The sequence below is a fragment of the Gobio gobio genome (genome assembly GCF_949357685.1).
Source record: "Gobio gobio genome assembly, chromosome: 1".
NCBI classification, from domain to species: Eukaryota; Metazoa; Chordata; class Actinopteri; order Cypriniformes; family Gobionidae; genus Gobio; species Gobio gobio.
The window spans coordinates 56,640,699-56,662,489 of NC_137097.1; the positions used below are offsets into that span (position 1 = coordinate 56,640,699).

The following is a 21,791-nucleotide window of genomic DNA, read 5'->3' on the forward strand; positions in this document are numbered from 1 at the left end:
AGTCGCCACTGTCAGATTCAACACCCTCTTTGTAGTGTAAAAGCGCTGTGGTTAAATAGAGGCAAGAAAAGAAAGGACAGACAGAATTTGGTTTGCAAACAGATGCGAGAAACAAGATAGATCAGTATTCCGTATGCAAATTATATTGATCTAGAATGTTGAAAAATCTTTCAATGTAGGTAATTTTCTGATTTATTTTGTTAATAAATGTACACTTAAAGGCTATCAAGTTTACCAGAATAAAATGCCTAAAGAACAAAACAAACAACAACAACGTTTTCATTTTACCAGGGGCCTGAACAAACTCAGGGTTACAAGTTTAGTTTCGAGTTGACAAAACCAAACCAATCTATTCAGGCTTTGTTGGTCCCATGATGCTGATCATCAGCTTTCTCTGTCAACTCAGGCTTTGATCCTAGTTTAGGAGTTTAGCTGTGACACCAGTAGTGAACAGCCAATCACATGCTGTGGATCAGTGAAAATGAGATTGACTTCTCGCGAGAGAAGCAGCACAATTCACTTCCCTCTTCTGCAGAATATTACATGATTGAAAAATTTTAGGAATTTAAACTAATTTACACAGCTAGGAGAAAAGAGCTGTCTATAATAGAGGACAACTTAAAGAAAAATACGTCAATGCAAATAAAAGTTATGAAGTTATTTTAGTTGATTTATAGAGAAATGAATATTTAAGCTCAAAGGTAGTAATTTTTATAGCTTTATTTATTCATTTTAAAGCTTATTAATATGACTTTTATATGCTATTTATATTAATTTGAACTAAGTGCCTATTAATGATTGATTAACTAAAATGATACATGTGTAATTGATTAAGGGTATAATAATTACATAAATGATATATCAATCATTCAAAATTATTATTATTATTATTAATAAGCATTGTTAAAAGCCAGACGCTTTAGTCTTTAAAAAACATTTGCTATGTAGTGACCTTTAATTTGGAGTAGAAACAGGGGGAATTACTTTCGCATCAGAGGTGTGTCACTTTGCTCACAGCTGATTGGTCCAATTTCAGTTTGAGATCTCTTATCCAGACCAGAACACAACCTGCCCTGGAGCAGGTTAGTCGTGGAGCATAAATTACTATGGAGATGAACACAGCTAAAAGCCAAACCACTTTAATCTTACCTAAAACCCAGGATTGGCACAAACTAAGCTTAAACATATCTGGCTAGCCAGCTAAACCGGCTTCATGGTATGGGCTCCAGGAGTGTTGCTTGGATGCATACCAACTTATTCAAGCTATTTGAGTCCATTACTAACAACTGCTGCAATATAGGTGATTACCATGGTGAATGTGTGTAATGTTTTTTTTATTTTTTTTTACTAGGTATATAAGAGACAGCAGATCCTATTTGAAGACTTGATGAATTTACAGTCACACACAAATCACTTCTCAATTCACTTCACTCAATTCTTTGGTTCATAAACGAAGGAGGAGGTAAATTATGGGATGATTTTAGACTCAAAATGATTAATAAATGCACACAATTATCCATGAACTTGATAAATGTTGCAGACATGTTTTACTATCCACAAACAAATGCCTTTTAACTTGTGTGTGCAAAATACAGAATTACATGAATGTGCAGCGATTTGTTCAAATACAGACATAGTTGTGAATACAAAACTTTGATTTTATATTAATGGACACTTATACACTTTATTGAACATGCGCTGTATTGCATATTAAGCATTTTATAATGGTTTTCTATGGGAGAAAAATGTTTTGATGAACAATGTTGTGTTCATGACCTGATTTAATCTGCTTGCCTATACAAAGTAGCCTATGCGTTACCTTTTTAACGTTAGCCTGTTGGGCGTTTTCCTCATCTTTATAACGAGTACACATAAAGCGTTTTATAGGCAGAATAACGCTCACGGTGCCGGTGTCTGTTTTTGCAGATACTGCCATCTAGTGGCAGCAGGTTTTCTTAGACAGCTGTGTGTGGATCGTGCAAGGCCAAAATGGCGAAATGAAAGTCTCAAAATCAAATGAATCAAATAGGATCGACTCATAAACAAGTCAATGAATGCATGCGCGTCACTGGATCCACAAATGCACATCTTACTCGTTGCACGCACACATTCTGACTTACATTAATACAAAATCTAAGTTTTGTATTCACAACTATGTCTCTATTTGTACAAATCGCTGCACATTCATGTAATTCTGTATTTTGCACACACAAGTTAAAAGGTATTTGTTTGTGGATGGTAAAACATTGTCTGCAACATTTATCAAGTTCCTGGATAATTGTGTGTGCATTTATTAATCATTTTGAGTCTAAAATCCATCCCATAGTAAATAGCCTAGCAGTGTCCTTATGTTTTTCACACAGACAGTTGACCATGACGGAATACTGTAGGCTAATGCAAAATGGCCTAATGGCAGAACTAGCTCTAAAACACAAAACTACTAGTTGATTCCTTTCATGTTTTAAATTCTTTTTCATCATATGTTTTACCCATCATTCTTGCATATAAAAGGTACTGCAGATCCCTTTACATAACATACTGGTATTGAGTTCTGATTAAAGTACAAAGAGTGTTGGTTTATTGTAGGCAGGTTATGATTTAGCTTACAGTATGAAGCTACAGGGAGAGATATTGGTGTTACAAACAAATGTCTATGTGAGGAAATTGGAAACCCCCCTGGTGTTTAGGCTGCAGTGCAGCGGATATCTTAGGACAGGTCAACAAAAGTCGCACTATTAATCTCAGTTACCTGAAGCTGAACGGTCATAAGCTTTACCTCAGTCTGACTGCACAAATAGGCCTATTCAAAGTATGTCTCTGTATATTAACCCATGCTTCAAAGCTTAGTTACCTATCTCAGCAACCCGCCCATGATGTCCTAAAATGCTCTCTAGGTAGACAGCTCATGGTTTTTGAGAGGCAGCTAGCCAGAGACTCACACATCACATCCCAGTATATACAGACATTACCTGTAGTAGTTTGGCAAAGTCAAAGTAATGTGACCAGAGGGCTGTCGTCGACAAGATGTAGATTCTGTCTAACAGACGACCAGGTCAGCATGAAAACCACGTGTCTTACAGATTAGAAACGGGCATAGTTGAGTCTCTCTCTCTCTCTCGTCTGGCAGTTGCTGTATCATTGATTTAATGCTGAATGAACGCTGACTCTTGAGCGAGGCTGCGAAACACAAGCATGACATGAAATCGCGGTGATGTGTCTGGTGGTAATATTTGGAGGCAGCATTTAATTCCGTTTCCAGAGCAGACTATTTCAACCTTAACGTTTCTGTTGGATGCAATGTCCTATCTGAACCCCGGGGGAAGACAGCTTGAGCGTTTTGATGGACTTTCGCTCATTTACTGGTAAGAATTGAATATGCTTTTAGAGTTTTGCGTGCTCTTTATTATTCCCCAATGACATTAATGAAACTTTACAATTATTCATGTAAACGACTTAAGTTTCTAACTGTGTATTTGTAACAAGTAAAGATCAGCATTATTAATGAAAAGCATAGTACGTACAGTAGTAGCCTACTGTTCACATAGTGTTCTTGACGACGAGGTTCTGCTATTTCCACAGAGGAAAGGTATTCGCGAGCATTTTCAAACATATTTCCAGATTAATAAAGATAGGTCCTACTGGTACTTGTAGCATTGTCATTTTTCGAGTAATGATAATAGATGTTTTGTACAGTCTCTTCAAAAACTGAGACGTCAAATTCGTGCGCAATGTCTGTAATAGCTTGTAATTATTAAACAAAAAAGTATGATATACTGACCAAACGTGTTTCGTTTATAGCCTATGCTATATAGACGAAGTTGTACGTAATTTTATCTTCTTTTAGACCAGGTTTTTTTGATGCCAAGGACCCCAAAGATGATGATCCCTTTGCGAGAGAACCCCAGGCAATTATACAAAGGCAGATTTATATTTTCATATCTCGTTTTTACTGAAAACGCATGTCGTATGGAAAATATTAAGCCTGATTATATAATAAAGCCAATATGTTAAATAATTGTTGTACTGTTAAAAACTGATATTGTCAGTGTATTAAAGCTAAATATATAAAATAAAAATAATATCTGGAGAATATTGATCTTATCTAATAAGCTTTGTATATTTTCTACCACTATTAGAATAATGTAAAATGTTTAAACCTTTTAAAAAATATTGATTTCTTACTTTTAAAAACCGGGGCTGATAAGAGCAAAAGTTTATAGTGATTAAAAATGATTTAATCTAATGATTTCAACCAAGTTTGAATAGCCCAAACTAATAATACATTCTGCCAATGTATTAAATACATACAATCAATTTCTTATGTTTACACAATAACTTTGACAGTCTACATTTTTTGTGGATGCCTAAGCACCCATATGGCAGAGATTTTGTGTTTGTTTACATCTAAAGGCATTACCCAATGTAGATGTTAAGTAAGGTGAACAGGCAATCTGAAAGGTTTTCAACACTGTTTATGATTGTCAGAAGCCTTCAAGTTCAAATGAAAGTCAATAATTGCATCACCAGTATCAGACATCAGCAGGTGAATGATTGACAGGTGGAAACATTCTTGAATATTCTACTGATGGCACATTTATTGCCATAAAAGAGAAGAACAGCTAACAGCGTGTGTACCTGAGAATGAATCTGCCCGGTGACGTGCTAAATTTAGAGTTTGGTGACCGGTACTTGAATAGACTATTGGGAAGAGACTTAGAGAAGTGATGACCTGAAGAAACAGCATGTTGTTTGTAGAAAGAATAACATCTGAACGTAACTAAATAGCATCTTTAAAATATAACAATCTGCATGATATTATATTGCTGTGCAATGTCTTGTACAAAAATAAATCTTTTGATTTTAAAGATACTACAGTTTAGTTGTGTTTTGATGTTGTTTAATTGCATACTTAATGAGTACTTTAACTTAATGTTGAAGAAAAGAATTCGTTATTTTGATCTTTTTCATTTGTTTTGTCACTTTTTATCAAAAACTTATACTCAAATGTCATTCATCCTATGCTAAAATCAGAAACTATAAGGAAACTTGAATAGAGCGTCTATACTTGAGCTTCTACTGTATGCATATCGATCTGATCATGGACATGGTGTCCGAGTCTCAGTATTGTGTCCATGTGAGCGCTGTAAACCCAAACACATGTCATGTCTCCTGAACACTTATGCACTATAATACGAAATTAACCTCGATGGCTGTAAGATACTATCAGTGTGTTTGATACTATCATCTCAACCTCACAAACCTGATGACTTTGCATACCATTTGTTTTTACCTTAACAATCAGGGCATTGTGTCCTCGTGTTCTTAACATTGTGGATTTGCACTGATGTTACACTATGAAAATGATTGCATTTCTATTGGCTTTGACTTCCTTATTTGAAACTAATATACCAATCATGTGGTGTACAACATCATGCTTCAGGTTTGTGTTCCCTTTCATTCTGTACTGGCGATGTACAGTATGAGGCTTTAGAGAAGTTTTTGCTCCATTTATCTCACAGCCAGCATAGATGTTTTGGACCTGTATAAAAGTTTTGCAGGAAAGGGCTCCCTCTACCAAGAGGCTGCAGTTCTTTCAGTGTGACTGCACGAATGTGACTGTTATATCAATGTCTGTGGATTAAATACTCGACAGCTTTATATGGCACTGTGCCTGCTACAGTACACATAAATAAATGAAGTAAAGACACAACTAAGGGTTCTTTATAATGTATGCAGGAATTCAGTGCGACGTTTAAATGTAGTAAATTAAACATAAAGCTTTTTTTTATACAACAGACACAGTCAGCTTACACCTGAGACACAAAGTTGCATTTTTACAATAAAACGTTATTTTAAAGCCTTGATTTTATACTTTGACAACACATCATATAAAAAATCTTTATCTGCATGCTTGTTTTTTTATTGATTTAGTTTGTGCATGTTTTTGCTAGTAACCATTATCGAAGAAACAACATCGTATTTTTGCAGACTTTGCTGTTTTGTTGTCTTGTTTAGCCTCGATTGTCTAAGTCCTGCCTAATAATGAGGTCTTGTTAACCGGTTTGTTGCGTCAGCTTTGTTGTGGTTTATTGATTTCCCTGCTATTTGCAACACTGTTATAGATTCATTAAAACATGCATGTTTTACATTAGTTTGAGCTGCTAGTAGAACAAAGAGTCTGTGTTGTGTATCTATTGACCAGAAAAAGAACATTATTATTATATTTGTAAACATACACATTATTATGCCCCTAAACGTAATATTGATAGCTCATACACCTTATTATCATTAAAATAAATGTATTTGTCATAATTGTGTAAATTTGTGAATGATTCTCTTCCCTGATTTTATCAAAAATTAGATTATATTAATAGACTTGTGCTAAAGCCGTCTCATTAAATTACAATCTCTGTCCTTCTGTAATATGAGAAACAATTCCCACAATCCCTTCATGATTGTTCATCCCATTCAACGTGGTTTTTATGCTGACCACATCAAGCTTGATTAAAAGTGGATAATGATATGGTGACATGTCCTGGGATGCGATTCTGCTTGTTACCTATGGAGGGCAGTCATAGGCCCAGAATGCAGCTGTTAGTAAACAGGTCATACTGGCCTGTCAGACTGTTTCAGATTAACCCATTTCACCACACTCGGTGGTCCAGCATGGAAACTTGGCACCTGAGTAAAGCTGCCACCCTCATTTCCCATTCTTCATTACTGCAATGGGTGGCATGTTTACTGAGCTTTTCCTTGATGAAAAACAAGAAGCGGGACTGGCCAAAAACTGACATGACATAGTGCATGTCCAACGCTCCACTGTAATGATTTCTCAATGTGGACTGGATTATCCGATAATCTGATAACAACCCACTGTGCAGATTTGGTGATTAAAGTTCTGATGCAATGGGTAGTGGCCATGGCTGTTGGAAGGAGAAGGGATAGTATTCGTATGTATATTGTGGTGCATACATGTATTTGCATACAGAGACACTAATAATATTTTTTGAGGGGCTGACATGACGTGCTTTTTCTGTGCCCTCTGAGTGTAAATGCTCTTTTATAAAATATAAATTTGTTACTCAAACATTGTTTGAACAAACATGGCTTGAACACATATTTCTTCACAATAGAAAATGCATCCACTACAAAAAATTCAATTTAAAGTGAAAACTGAATCCTAAAATAAGGACTGCTATTACTTTAAAAACACAAACAAATTTTTTAACAAAACTATGAACACACCCAAGAATTTATGAATGAATGTATGTGAGATATGCTTAACATTTGCCACTTCATTCTGACAAAATATTATTATAACATTTTTACAAGTAATATATTATGTATGCATTTGGTTTTTGACGACTCTTGAAAGTGTGGATTTATATTTTTCCTGTCTGATCTCTTTTAACGCTACAGCTCAGGATTTTAGGACTGTGTTTGATTTCTCCAGTCAATCAGTGTGTTGACGTCAACTTCCCTCCCTCAGTTATTAGTCACATGACATTTATGGCTCAGGTGATTGGCTCAAAAACAATTGTTTAGAACTGAAAGCCAACAAGGAAAGATTTCATATATCATTCAAATTATTATCTATATAAATGTTTTATATTAATTGGGATCATTAACTACATCGAATATTCATACATTTAAAAATGCATTTGTCATTGCAGGATCATTGGAATGAATAGGTTACATCAAAAAGTTAATTAATTGCATTAAATTTTAAATAAAAATCGCATTATTTTACATTACACATTTATCCACACAACATATTAATTCCATGTTTCAAATATTTTAACCATAACCGCCATTATGCTTAAAAAGATATATGATTTTCATGTCACATGTTTGCTACACCAATATATGTATTGCATGATTGATGAATAAAATGTATTTGTTTACAATCCTAACAACTTGTGATCAGTATGAACAGATTGAAAACAATATTTTGCCTTGTAAGACATCCATTTCAGATAAGCCTAATTATATAGACGTATATACATACACTAACACTTCGAATTAAAACCACCAAAACAACTCATTCTATGCCATTAACAACATGATATAGAAACAGCCCATATTCATTCTCGGCATCATGGGAAATCACATGGACGGACAATCTGTCATGAATCATCATTCATAGGATTTACAGCCTCAGCGATTTAAGAGGGGTGAAGGGCTGTTGGTTTTCTGAGATTCTTGAGTTGTGAGATATATGGTACTTCGGAGCAAGATTTAGTGAAATTATTAGATACTGGTATAAATATTTACACATACATTTATTAATTTAATAGTCACCTTCATCCAAAGCTTGAATGGAAAAAAGCTACAACACAATGTAAGTACTGCAACTGCAACACATAAAAGCACTATTTTACTCTTTTCCAGTATTAACAAATTTGTAGTTGTATTGTTCGAGCATATTGCACTGTAGTGCTATGTAATCTGCCAATGCCTGACAGGCTGTGTGGATCAGAGGTGGTTAGAGGGTGTTTTTAGTGCTGGTAGAATAATATAAGACTCCGAAGACACAGCATAAGTGAGAAATATACATACATATTTTTGTCCTATATGAATAATTGATGATTTCACTTTATTTTTAAAATGTAGGATTTTTCTGTCTGTTCTCGGGAACATTTCAATAGCTCATCTCAAATTGTCTCTTCTAGCACATAGTCTTATGCTAAGCCTTCCAGTGCAAAATATCCGCCATTCTGCCTCAGCTTTACTGTTCTGCCATTCTCGGGCATGGTAGATTCTTGAATAGCCAAAGAACAGCTGTCTCCTGTATCACAGTGGCTGCCCTGAAAGGATATTTATAGCCTTTTAGTATCAGGCTTTATACATGTAGGCACATTTGTCCTTTTTAGAGTAAACTCTTCTATTTCAGTTGTCACAGAACAACTCTTTCTCTGTGTCCATCATCAGCCGAGGGCTACGACACAGGTTCAGAGTTCAGGAGTCAGACCATAGAGGTCCACTGCTTTAGAGTGCTGCAGGAAATGAGTTAGCAGTTTCCGGTTCCTTCATCTCAAAGTGATTTCTTTGGTTAAATGCCTGAAATAAGGTTTTTGCTCATCACAAGTTCCAAGATATTTTCACATTTTATTCTATAGCATAGTACATCTACATCCTAATACATAGTATACAAATACATCAGTAATACACCACTCATGATTTTGTTTTTTAAGTCCGACAGGGTCCCTACGCAGTGTTTACTTCCACTTACTTCCTGAGCACAGGATATCTGTTGAAGTTCACTTCACTTAACAAAATGCGTTCATTCAGAATGCCTTGCAACGTCATTAAACAGTCGAAACTCAAGGTGCATATTAGAGGAGTTTAAGGTTTGATGCCATAATGAACTTCTGTGAATAAATATAATAGGCTATAAATTACACTTTAAAAAAAAATGGTGGTATATGGGACTTAAAGTGGTTCTTGGCTCGTAATCATAGGGGAACCACTTTAGGTGCTATATAGCGACATATCTTAACATGTTCTGTTTATGGTAGCAGTGCTAAAGCACCTCAGTCATCCCAAAGAACCGCTGAAGAACCACTGAAGCACCAAGATTTGGTGCTATACAGCACTTAAAGTGGTTGCCCTATGATTACGAGCCAAAGAACCACTTTTAGTGCTATATGGCACCATTTTTTTTAGAGTGTACCATATTTTAATACTTTAAAACTTTCATTTAAAATACATGTGTATAATACATCTGTATGAATTGTATTAATTATATTTTAACTTAATGTAATCTGTCAAATTCAAAATCCCTAAACTGAATTATAAATGCGGAAATAATATGGAAATAAACGTAAGATGGTTTATATTAAATTTGTCTTTTTATCTTATTGAACCCGTAATCATGATAGTTGTCTTGTAACTGTCGCATATCATGCACATTACACCCATGAACAGCCGCATACAAACACACTTGCTTCTGATTGGAATCTTAAGATGGCGAAATACACTTTTAAGTCCACTTCGCAGTACACTTACATTTGAATGGAACCCACCCCTCAACTGAGCGTATCGTATAAGAGAGACATACAAAATGTGCAGAGCAGGGAGGCGCAAGGACTTGAATTGGGAATCCCTGCCCTATTCAATTATATGTAAGTGTGAACTCATGAATAGGGATAGTCAGGGGCGTAGCCAGTGGGCGGGCCTGACTAGGCCCCCCCAGTTTATTATACAAATATAATAATATTTATTAAATAAAAGTTGTTTAAATTAGTTTAACATAATTACAAAATTATTATAACATTTCAAATACTGAAATAAATAAAATGTGTTTTTTTATAGTCTATAGTTTTTGCTAGGGGTGTAACGATTCATTTTAACAACGATTCGATTCGTATCACGATTTGAAGTTGTCGATACGATTCAAGGACGATATTGGTTCATTTAGAACGATACGATCCAAAACGATTCAGTGACTTGAAATCGATTCAGTAACTTTTTAGCCAAAAATTGTGTGACTGAAATAAATATCTGGATACTGGTCAGTGCAGGTGAAGTTTCCTAGATTTCTTTTGTTTCTTGTAAGGGAATCAGGTATCAATTCATTATGGATATAAACAAACAAGTAAACAACAATTAATGGCAAATGCATTCAAATTTTATTTGAATAAAGTGCAACCAACAGTTTAGGTTGAATTAACAGGAAGTTAACCTTTTCTGCTCTTATTTTAAATATTCAATACATTTTCAATAAAAGCACAGTAAGTGCAACCAACATTTCAACAGTAGGTTAACCTGCTACTTCTGCTTTTGTTTTCCAACATAAAAATATTACAATATTAATATAAAAAAAAAAGTGCAACTAACTTCTCTTCAGGTTTAATTAATAGTAGGTTTACCTGCTACTTTTGCTGTTGTTTTTCAACATTAAAATAATACAAATACAATATTAATATCAAAAATAAAGTGCAACCAACATTTCTTCAGGTTGAATAAACTGGCTGAACCTGCTACTACTCTCAGTTTAATAAACAAACAATATTTAACAAAAGATAAAATGTAACCAACTACCCTTCAATGACTCTACAGATTTCTTTTTCAAAAATATCAACATGATCTGACCGCAGAACACTTCTCTGTGCGTTCACTATGTCGCCAGCAGTACTAAAAACTCGCTCTGCTGGCACACTGGTGTCAGGAATGCACAGGTAACAAGCAAGGGTTGAAAGTACAGTTAGCTCTTTCTCCTGGTGGCTTGATCATTTTTCGCTCGTTGGCTTCCCCTCTGCCATCCGCCATGCTATATTTTGTTTTCTCAGCGCTCGCTGCTGCTGGTGCGTTGCGATGATGTCACAGATAGGCAGACTGAATCGAGTAATGTTTAACGCCTTTATTATTAAAAGTGCTAAGAAAAAACATCCATATAAAGTCTGACGTGTTAAAATCCAATGCGTTATTTCCTATTATCGATACAATCGATTGATTACCTTTTAAAACGATGTTAGATCGATATATGTCATCCGGAAGGCCAACTTGCCGAGCACAGATCGATGTAGTTAGATCATAGGAAAAGAAATCGATACATCGATGTAGTAGATGAATCGTTACACCCCTAGTTTTTGCATAATGCTTGATGAGTTTGATTGACAGCGGTGTTAGGCAATTAGGTGTCAGGCTGTCTCATGCATGTTGAAGCGGCTCGCACCTGTGAGTTCATGAAGTGTGTTTACCTATTCACTTAGCCTATAATTTGCAGTTGTGTGATAGATAAACAGCAGCGATACAAAATTCTATAAAAAGGACTTTTAAAAACTTGCATTAACATGGGAGAGAACCCATCCATCAGGCCCCAAGTAACTAAGACTTTTCAATTCCAAGCGCAGGTTATTTCTGTAAAGCCAGGAACATGCCATTGGTATCTGTCAGTCGTGATAGTGTAGGGGTAAGGTGTGTGGGATTAAGTTTTGACGCAATTCGACGCAAGGTTCGAATACGGCTTTTGCAGAACTCGCTGTACTTCCTTTTCCCATCACATATCAGATCGGAAAGGCATTTATTTTCAAATTAAAAATGCAGAAAATATTCGAAAAGTGGAAATAAAGTGTCTAACGTTTGTTGTAACCGCTGCTCATGTTTTGTATGTTGACAGGTTGTAGCTGCAGTTTTGTTTTATGTTGACAGTGACAGTGACACCCGTGCGCGTGAAAGTGCCCGCTCACTTTTGCCCAGGCCTGAGCAAAAATAAAATTCTGCTACGCCTCTGGGTTTAATCACTCAAAAATGTATTTTCTGTCATCATTTACTCCCCCCTCATTTCCTTCCAAAACATTGTGGAGCACAAAAAAAGATATTCTGAAGAATGTTTAGTGCTTATTGACGTATGGACAAAAAACACTGAGACATTTCTCAAAATATCTTCTTTTGTGTTCCACAGAAGAAAGAAAGTCGTACAGTTTTGGAACGACATTAGGGTGAGTAAATGATTTTTGAGGAAACTCTTTTTGAGTGAACTACCCTTTTAAGGTCCTTTTTTCAAGATCTTTTTTTGCATTAACTAAACAACCAATGCCTAGGAACCCAACCGTACAACCAACCGACACCAATGCTTCAGATTTATGTCGGCTACTATTTGTTAATTTTTAGTATTTGTTTTATAGTCTACCAAAACATACATTTATTTCCAACCTGATCCAGCACCCTTGCCTGTGATTTTCAAGCGGTCCTGAAGAGCTTGATTAGCTGGTTCAGGTGTGTTTGAGTAGAGATGGAGCTAAACTCTGCCGGACAGTGGGTCCCCAGGAGCCGGGTTGAAGACCTCTGCTGTACGCACTTGATTGACACGTTGTCCTAGCAGATTATTGTGCACAATCAAGTACTCTGCATAGTCATGACTTGATATGTGAATGTGCAAATCACACTTGACATATTAACCTCATGAGAGGATTTACAGGAGAAATTTAAGGCTAGCCAGACAGAGTGCTGTAAGTCAGTGTAGTTGGTGTGATAATTTTGAAAATAAAGCCGGGTGTGTAAAAGCTAATCCGCAAATTACATCATTACAGCCTGTGAGTTTGGCACAAGAAAGCTTAGCCTGGTGACAACGATTGTCAAAGGGACTTGACAGATTGTGGACAGCAGCAGCGGATACATTATTTACATTATTAACTAAGACAGTAACATATGATGCAGGTATTTCCACTTTGTCTGATAGCATTATTCAAGATGCAGCATTGTACCAATTACAAGTATGGACTCAAACAACAGAAAATCTGAAGCAAACACTCCTAAGCAACTTTTGGAACAACCTTGTGTACCTTGTTTTGGAGTGTAGCTCAAGTCGGACATGTGTCAAGGTAAATGACAGTGAGGAGTTACATGGTGACTATGCATTTAAGGCAAAGTGTCACTCTGACTCTAACTAGGGCGCAAGCTACACTATTTGTTGAGCACTAAATAACAATAATCTCTTTTAACAGGTTGTCACTTCATTACATTATGCATTCAGTTAGTCTTTATAAGGAATGTGTTTTTTTTTTCAACCCACTTACTTAACATTGAAAATGTTACACATATCGTAAGAATATAAACAGCTGAGTAAATATGAACAGTGTAATCAACCTATTGAGTAATTTGTGCATAAATCTGATTCTGCGTGAGAGGAAAGCACTCTTGCTTCGCATGGGATGACCTTAGACAATAACGCTGGCTAAAAATGGAAACGGTTTAGAGATTAAATATGTCTTTCTGAGTTGACAAGGATTTAGTTTTCTGCTTTTGCACAAATGTTGTTTCCCTCCAAAGCATCAGCATTTCCTTTTTTTTCTTTTCATGACTCATAAAAAACCCACAGTGGCAGTGCGATTCCACACCATCAGGAAGTTAAGAAATCACAGCCATCCTTCAGTTGTATACTGTAAAAGGGAAAATATGTCATTAAGGAGCTATTTCTGTCTGACCTGACTCTTACCAATGGTGTAAAATGTAGTGAGGTTGATTTAATGATATTTTTTTAGATGTTGCCATCTAAGATGATGCATGCAGCACATTTTAGATCATCTTTTATTTTTTTGTAACAGTTCATTGTATCACATTTATCTGCTTCGTCACAAGACTATTCATCATTATGTGCATTCCAGTGTGATTTGTTTCGGAGACATTGAGTTTTGTTTGAAAACTCAGGAGATTAGCTATCGAGAGATTAGCTTGCCAGTTTCAATTCCAATATCATGTCAGATCTGATGTAAAAGACACATTTCTATAATACAGTTCACCCTGAAGTCCTTAAAAAACCCAATGGATTGAAATAGCTTAATGTCAGTAAGACTTTGTATATCACACCACAGTTAAACCTTTAAAGTCCGTTCATAAACGTGAATATAGGGTTTTTCTGTTTGGGAACCACCTGTTCAGTCATTATTAGACAATGGCCAAAAATCTCTATCTCTAAAATATCTATATAAAAACACTACCCTCAATTTCTGTTGCATAAGATTTAATCTGTGAGCAAAGTTGGTGATGTTTAGGATCATCTGTATTAGAGGGCTGTAGCAGTGAATCATGTGGCTCGCGCTGTATCGGACCTCCGCGAGGCGCTGATCACGAGAGGAATGGGCATACGCTACGCGTCGGTGGATGCGCAAAAATCGCTTCAAAATGCCAACATTTTCTGTCATGTACAAGGGAGCTGTCATGATTAGCAGGTAAAAACGTTTGTTTTGTCATATTGTGGTAGTTGAGTTGCATTATGTCTCGTTTTTTCAGCTCATTAGTTCCAGTGAGTGATAAGCGCTCGAGTGTTTTCGAGAGAAGCGTCGACATGCGCGTCGTCACTTTGTCCTCTACTGAAGGTTTTGTTGACTTTCGGGTAACGTTACTTTGTTTTACCTGTGATGTGCTCAGGTGTGCCTACAAAGAGTGCTTGCGGACTTATTAGTATAACTGGTGAGAGAATGATAAACGCGAGGAATGTTGAACGACGGTTAGCCTACTTTACAATTCGTTTTTATACAAATTTGCACCGACTATAGTGTGAAAAGAGCATATTTTAATTTATTTGCCCGCTATGTTTTGAAGAACCCACACTGTAAAGGATGTAGGCTACTAATAATGTGCTCTAATCACCCGGAGATTATATTGTGTTTGTGCGTACTCACTAAATCCATTTATACATACCTCATGGAATTTGTTTAACTGTGATGTTTTGTTATTTATCAGAGGTCAGCATCAAACTTATCGATGCTAAGATCCGTCCTGATGATCTCCTTCGTAGCCGTGCATTTTCATGTTAAAGAAGACCACGTGAGAACGAGGCATGATGATGTTATAAGTTTGCTAAATTAAATAATTGGCTTTATTTTAATTACACTAAAACGAAAAGAAAGCGTTACAATTTATCTGGCTGTGGCTGTTTTTATTATTACCATTTATGGTAACAAGTGTGCAACTAAATTCTTGAATGTATATAAACACTTGATGAGCTATTTTAATGCACATTTGTTTTTTTTATTTCTTACTGTGAACAAACTATTATTAAGTAATATGTAGTAATTATGTATTATTATTAGAATAAAACTTGTTTTAGGATTTATGATCAATCTTAGAATTAGAAATAAAATACATTTTGGTAAATGTAATGCATGATTGCATTAGGCATATTTAATTAATGTATTTAAATAATAGCAATAGTTACCAGGTTAAATTTAACAGCCCTAAAAGGTACAATTTATATCTTTTTTGATTTCCATTGACCCACTATCATTTTAAAAAGCTTTTTTAGAGGGTGCAGTGTTGGGGACAGCGGACGCTCTTTGTTACGTAACTCTTGTGAAGCATGGTTAGCTTGAATTTTTGCCTCAGACGAAGTCTTACGTTCAGACAATCTGAAGTGAATTTCAAGGACACTGAAGCGATGGTGGATGCTTGTAATCGTTCTGATGTAGTGCTGGTAAGTCACTCAGCAACAAAAGGCCCATAAATGTCAGTGTCTTGATATATTTACTACAGAAAAGACAATATTTGATTCCCTCAATTGCACAGTAACAGTGTTTCCATTGCCAACAGGGTTGAGTTCCTTTCATTAATTACATAATTTTACTTAATGACTTAAGCACAACGTAATCACTGTTATGTGACTCAAAACATAATCACTGTTATGTTCTCAAAAATCAGAATCATACACAGATTCTGAGTTCATTTGAAAGTGTCAATTTTTAGGAGCCTGTCCAAAGCAGGACATTCATGCTAAATAATTCATTCTGATTCCCCACTGGAAATAACTGGTCTTGATGCTAATAACAGTCCACATGCACAGCGTGTGCAGCAAAATTTTGTTTACAATATTCAGATATGAACTGAAAGTTACCTACTTCAAATTGAACTGGATTCAGGAAAAGGTTTGATTCTTAAAAAACCTTGATTATTTATCTTTTTTATGTTTTGTTTATGTTTCAACTTCTTTTTTCTCTGTGCTGCACAGGACACTGATGGGTCCGTATGGAGTAGATCGAGCAGTGCATTCTATGGAGTTTACAGACTGTGAGAATGGATTAGGTAAGTGCCTCATAAGATGTTCCTCTCATTTAACATTTGTGTGTTTGTATAATTGACTAAATATCCTATCATATCTTGATATAATTTAAAACACTGTCTTCAGTCTGTGAAGACCATCTCCGAAGTCATTTTATTATAAATACTCTTAGAATGGCGTGGATTGAGACTGAAGGTGACTAAGATTTATTCAAGATCCTTTCATACAGCAATCCTGGTAAATTACCGTAAAATTACCAGAATTACTTTTCTGGTAAATACACAAATGTGCTGTTCAAACAAGCAACGGGGTTCCGTCTTTTCCCCCGGTAAGATACCATTCACACATCAGTGCCAAGATAACAGTAAACTCTTTTTTATTACCTTTCAACGCTGAGCCGTTTTCTTCATCCACCTTGATGAGGAGAAGCACCCTAGATTTATTTTAGTTACTTTTTTTTGTTACTTCTGAGGACAGACGTAAGGGATGTGTAAGGGATGTACACAGAATGTGGTTTTACTCTTAAAAACACAAGACACATAAAAGTTACTATAGTACTGCAGTTATTGTAGTACACAATATCTGCAGAGCCGCAGCGCTGATGAATGGAAAAGAAGGCAGGGTCTCAGGGTCTTTAGTTTTATCAGATTTATAAAAAAAAAGATATGTTGTACTGATACTTCTCTCGAGAGCACAGCACACACACACACACACACACACGCACAATATATATCATCGCATTATCCCCGGATAGCTTTTGATTCCCTATACGTTCGTGTTGTTTACATTATATGCACTTACGTGCCGATTGCCAACAAAACACAGACAATTTGATGCAGATTTCCTTAAGGCCTGCGGACTGCTCCATCTTTCAGCTTCAAATGATCTGCAAATCCAGCGTCAAACTGGGCCTTGTTTATAAAACATTTGTCACTGAAATGCCAGGAGCAAACAAACACACTTGCAGAACTCTGTTACTGCTCTGGAAAAACAAACTGCGTAGTGTTCCCTTTACGCTGGGTTCTTTGGGAAGCTGAACAAGGTTATCTTTCCCTCACAACCAAAAATACACTTAGTGACATTGTTGATTTCGTGGTCTAAAAACTAAATGACAGCGCTGCCGACTGCTTCTGTAACCCGAACAAAGCTTGTTGTTGGGTGTGCATGCGCTGCACTTCATGACGTCATACAAGGCCAAACTCGAAAAAAAACTTTCCAAAACTTATTCGAATCCTGAAGGAGCACCTCATTTTTTTGAAACTTTGGCCATGTTTAGCATGGGAATCCAACTCTTTAAAAAGTCAGAATGCATGGAATAGCATTCGATATCCCCTTAAATGGTACGGATAATTTACTAGTAAAGACTGTATGTGTAAGATAGGCTATATTCTTCTTTATTAGCATCTATGGTTCTGTGAAGAACATTTAACATCCATTGAACCTTTCCATTGCACAAAATATTCTTTATTGTGGAAAATTACCTTTAGATTATTAAAATATTCTCCACATTAAAGGGGCATGCATACTGAGTTTTTACACTGTTAAAGACTTGGATTCCCATGCTAAACATGGACAAAGTTTCAAAAATTAAGTTGGACGTTTGATGGAGTATTTCGGTGCCAAAAATAGGGTTAGGGTTAGGGTTAAAAATACTCCTTCCGATTTCTCAAGTTTCGGAACGTTTTTTTCGAGTATGGGTCTGTGTGACGGCAAATGGGGCGCGCTGATAGATCTGATTCTGGATCATATATGAATGGCTAAATCTGATTGATCTCCATGGTTTATTTAGGATAATGTTTTTTTCCTCACGTTTAAGGATGTCACAGCTTTCAGACGCTCTCAACGCAATAGCTGCGCGCTCTCGTGACTCTTTAGCCCTGCCCACACGATACGCCTCTAGCCGCTCATTTTTTTCCGGAAAGACTCGGTACAGCGTATCTTTCTTTTATAAATATAATAAAACTAAAGACTTTTCAGAGATATGAAGGATGCAATACTACTCTATAGGTACTCAAGATTGACATGAGATTGACGGAAACTGAGGGTTTCAACCCCCCATTAAAGAAAAACATATAGTTTTATTATGAAACGTTCACAAAAAAATGTACCAAAACCACAATGGCATCGCTGCAAAAAACCTTTTAGAACCTTTTATTTTGTAAAGTGTATAGGGTAGCACATTTTCTAGTTGTTTTTTTAATGAGGGCTATTGTACAGCATGCGTTTCTGATCTCTAATGGCCATGGGGAAGTGAAATAATGTGTATGGCAGTCAGAGTCTCGAAGCAAAATGTAGGCATAGGTTTAGGGCATGGTTGTTTTCCAGTCTTTTAAGTCGTTTCCTGTCTTTGTTATATTTATTCCTTAGCCTGATCTCCCTCTTCACAATAGATCAAAAACATTATTTGAAGGCAGCTCTAAGCTCCTTAAACCTGTCTTTCTTACATCCCAACTTGCACAGTCAACATTCCATTGTGTTACTAGACGATTCTGTTTTAGGAGACATTTTCATGAATACAGACTCAGGAGTGGTGCTCTGAATAAAAACATCACTGATAAATCAAATATTTTACAACACATATTTGCAGTGCTATCATGTATCATGTACAGACTTAAACGTGTGACACTGTGTGTGTCATAAACATTTAATTTTTTTTCTGGACACAGTCCTTACTTTGCATTTATTTTAGAGTTTTTTTTAAATTCAAAGTTTAAGATTTTTCGGCACAGTACATGTTTTGTGGAGTTCTTCTCATTAGGATTTATCTTGAAGTGTATCTATTAATGTGCAATATCAGCTCAAAACTCAATTAGTGCCAATACATTGTCTGTCTATTAATGCCAGATAAGTCTGAAGCAAAAAGAGGATATTTATTATTCCATGAGTGTGACTAAACCATGCGAGCAAAGCGAATCTAAAGAATCTTTACTATCCATCATCAAGGAAGTGAATTCTGCTTCCACGTTTTAGTGCTGTCGATATTGTACATTTCAGTGTCTATGGAAATGCAAGTAAATGTACATGTGGTAAAAACACATTTTACGTAAAATACATTCAAAGACTCATGAGATTATGTTGGGTGTGAAAGATGCTCATCTCATTAAAGGCTTTCATGCTTTGTTGGCGTTAGAGCTCATTCCTGTTGTTTCAACAATTAATGGCCTGACAACACCGATTTGCTGTTGTTCGCTCAAATAAGGGACCTGCCATCCTTTCATATTGCCATCTAGACAATGACTCTATTCAATATATTGTTGAGTTGAGTTTTTTTTAAGTCAACATGAAACGTAAATCTTTTTTCGAAATGCTAGTTTGTGATCTTATTGTGAACGAATTGATAAGACTGAAGTCTTCATGTGAGCGCACGATTTTCAAGTTAAAACTTTTTTTTAAACTAAAAATACTTTTAACCTCAATATGTTTAAACTTAATGGAGTAAAACAGTATTCCTGTGTGTTTAATGGATTCAGTTAAAGTCCCTTTAGTTTAAGACAAGTTATTTCACTCGGCGGCCATCTTTGAAACGCCTCTCGGACAGCTGTTTCAGTCATGCAAGTGCATCTAATATATCTCTGAATGGGGAAACATCAAATTCTGTTAACCAAGCTTATGATTAAATTTCATATTTGAAATCACCAATTGTATTTGACAGCAACTATATCATAAATGTGGTTTTATATGCTCAAATAGCATTAAAATAACTAAGTACTACACAGTACTAAGCACATGTCTCAGAATGCTGAATGTTTCTATAGCAACCGGAGCTGCAGTGACGCTGCAATGACTTTACCAATCAGGGATTGGCTCTTTTATTTAGAAGGCGGGACTTATTCTGCCATATTACTGACCCTTTTCACATTTCTGGGTTTCTCAGAAGCGGAAGTCGTCACAGTTGGGTAAACATCTATAGCGGTAAATGAGAGAATACATTATATATTTATATATATATATATAGGCCATGGCTATTCAATTACAAATTCAGTTGGGCCAGATTTTCAAACCAAGAAGGTTAGCTAGACCAGTCATTTTAGCGGTGAAGCAGCTCGTTTTAAAACCAACAACAAATTTATTGAAAAACATAAGGTTTATTCATTGTTTCTCTTTTAACTTTGGTCAGTTTGCACAGCAAAAGGTGCAAAAAAACAAAACAATAAAAGAGCTAAATGAACAGAATCTGAGGTAGCCCCTATTTTTTCCACTTACAAAAGAAAAAAAAACTGACCTAGGCTACATATCTGATCACAAAGTGCATAAAACAAAATAGTGCAGAGTAGTAGGCTATTATAAATAACATTAAGTTTCCTTTTGAAACAAAATAAACATCTTGCACACATTTGACCCAGGAACGTCTCAAAGTGCATAAAATAAAAAGTGCACAGTATTAGATTTGGTGGTAAAATTATTTGTCAGTCCAGGCAGGGTTAAACTTACAGTCTTCATTGGCAATTTTACGTTTCAGTGTTGAGAAAGACATATTGATAATAATCTAGGCTACTACCGGCACGCTCTGCATTGTTTGCGTGTTGTTAGGCTACGTAGTCTGTACTACTGTATGAATTTACGTAGGAATGCGTGTTTTTGGTGGGACCATAGACATAATAAATACTTTATAATATATATATATATATATATATATATATATATATATATATATATATATATATATATATATATATATATATATATATATATATATATATAATTTATAAATAATATATATTAATTTATTATGTCTATGGGCGGTACCACGGGCTTGGCCACTCGTAGGTTGCTGCCGGGCCGCATGTGGCCCGCGGGCCGCTAATGGAATAGCACTGATATAGGCTATACATTTGCTCAAATAGAAAGACTTTCCTTTAATCCCTTCCCATTCTAAGCAATGTCTGAAACTTCGTATTTTAAGCGTTTATTTTCCTCTTCACGATGAATCGTTTGCTGTATTCCTCAAGTCGCTTTGGATAAGTGTCTGCAAAATGAATAAATGTACATGTAAATGTAAATAACGGCATTCAGAAGAGAGAAAGATGTCAACTTTACCGGCACTCCCATAGCTGCGGTATTAGAAACACCCTCACAGCAGCATTAACTACTTTTTTGTAATTTGATGCAAAGGTAATATAATACAAAATATAGAGTTATAAATGTACATACATACATACATACAAAAAAAAGAAAGAAAATATAATAAACTTTGGATTTACCATGCGGATGACCGTTAAAAAACATCATAGTCTGTGAAAAGGGTCCATTGCGCGTTGCACTCTCTCCCATTCACAGTGATATGAGTGCACTG

The 21,791-nt window shown here is 35.8% G+C and overlaps 1 protein-coding gene across 5 annotated transcripts in view; it reads left to right on the forward strand.

Moving 5' to 3' along the window:
- Positions 1–2,922: 2,922 nt before the first annotated feature.
- The window catches only part of LOC307132447 (syntaxin-binding protein 4), a 49,561-nt gene continuing 30,692 nt past the window's right edge, over positions 2,923–21,791 (forward strand). The window contains exons 1-3 of one of the 5 annotated variants that reach the window (XM_079826771.1): positions 3,090–3,362; positions 12,407–12,443; positions 16,448–16,521. In XM_079826771.1, the coding sequence (XP_079682897.1) occupies positions 3,341–3,362; positions 12,407–12,443; positions 16,448–16,521 (133 nt within the window). In that variant the 5' untranslated portion in view covers positions 3,090–3,340. Of the gene's footprint in view, positions 3,363–12,406; positions 12,444–14,508; positions 14,673–16,447; positions 16,522–21,791 lie in introns of those variants that run through there. The other 4 variants (XM_079826769.1, XM_079826770.1, XM_079826772.1 and 1 more) reach the window with 4 other exon arrangements.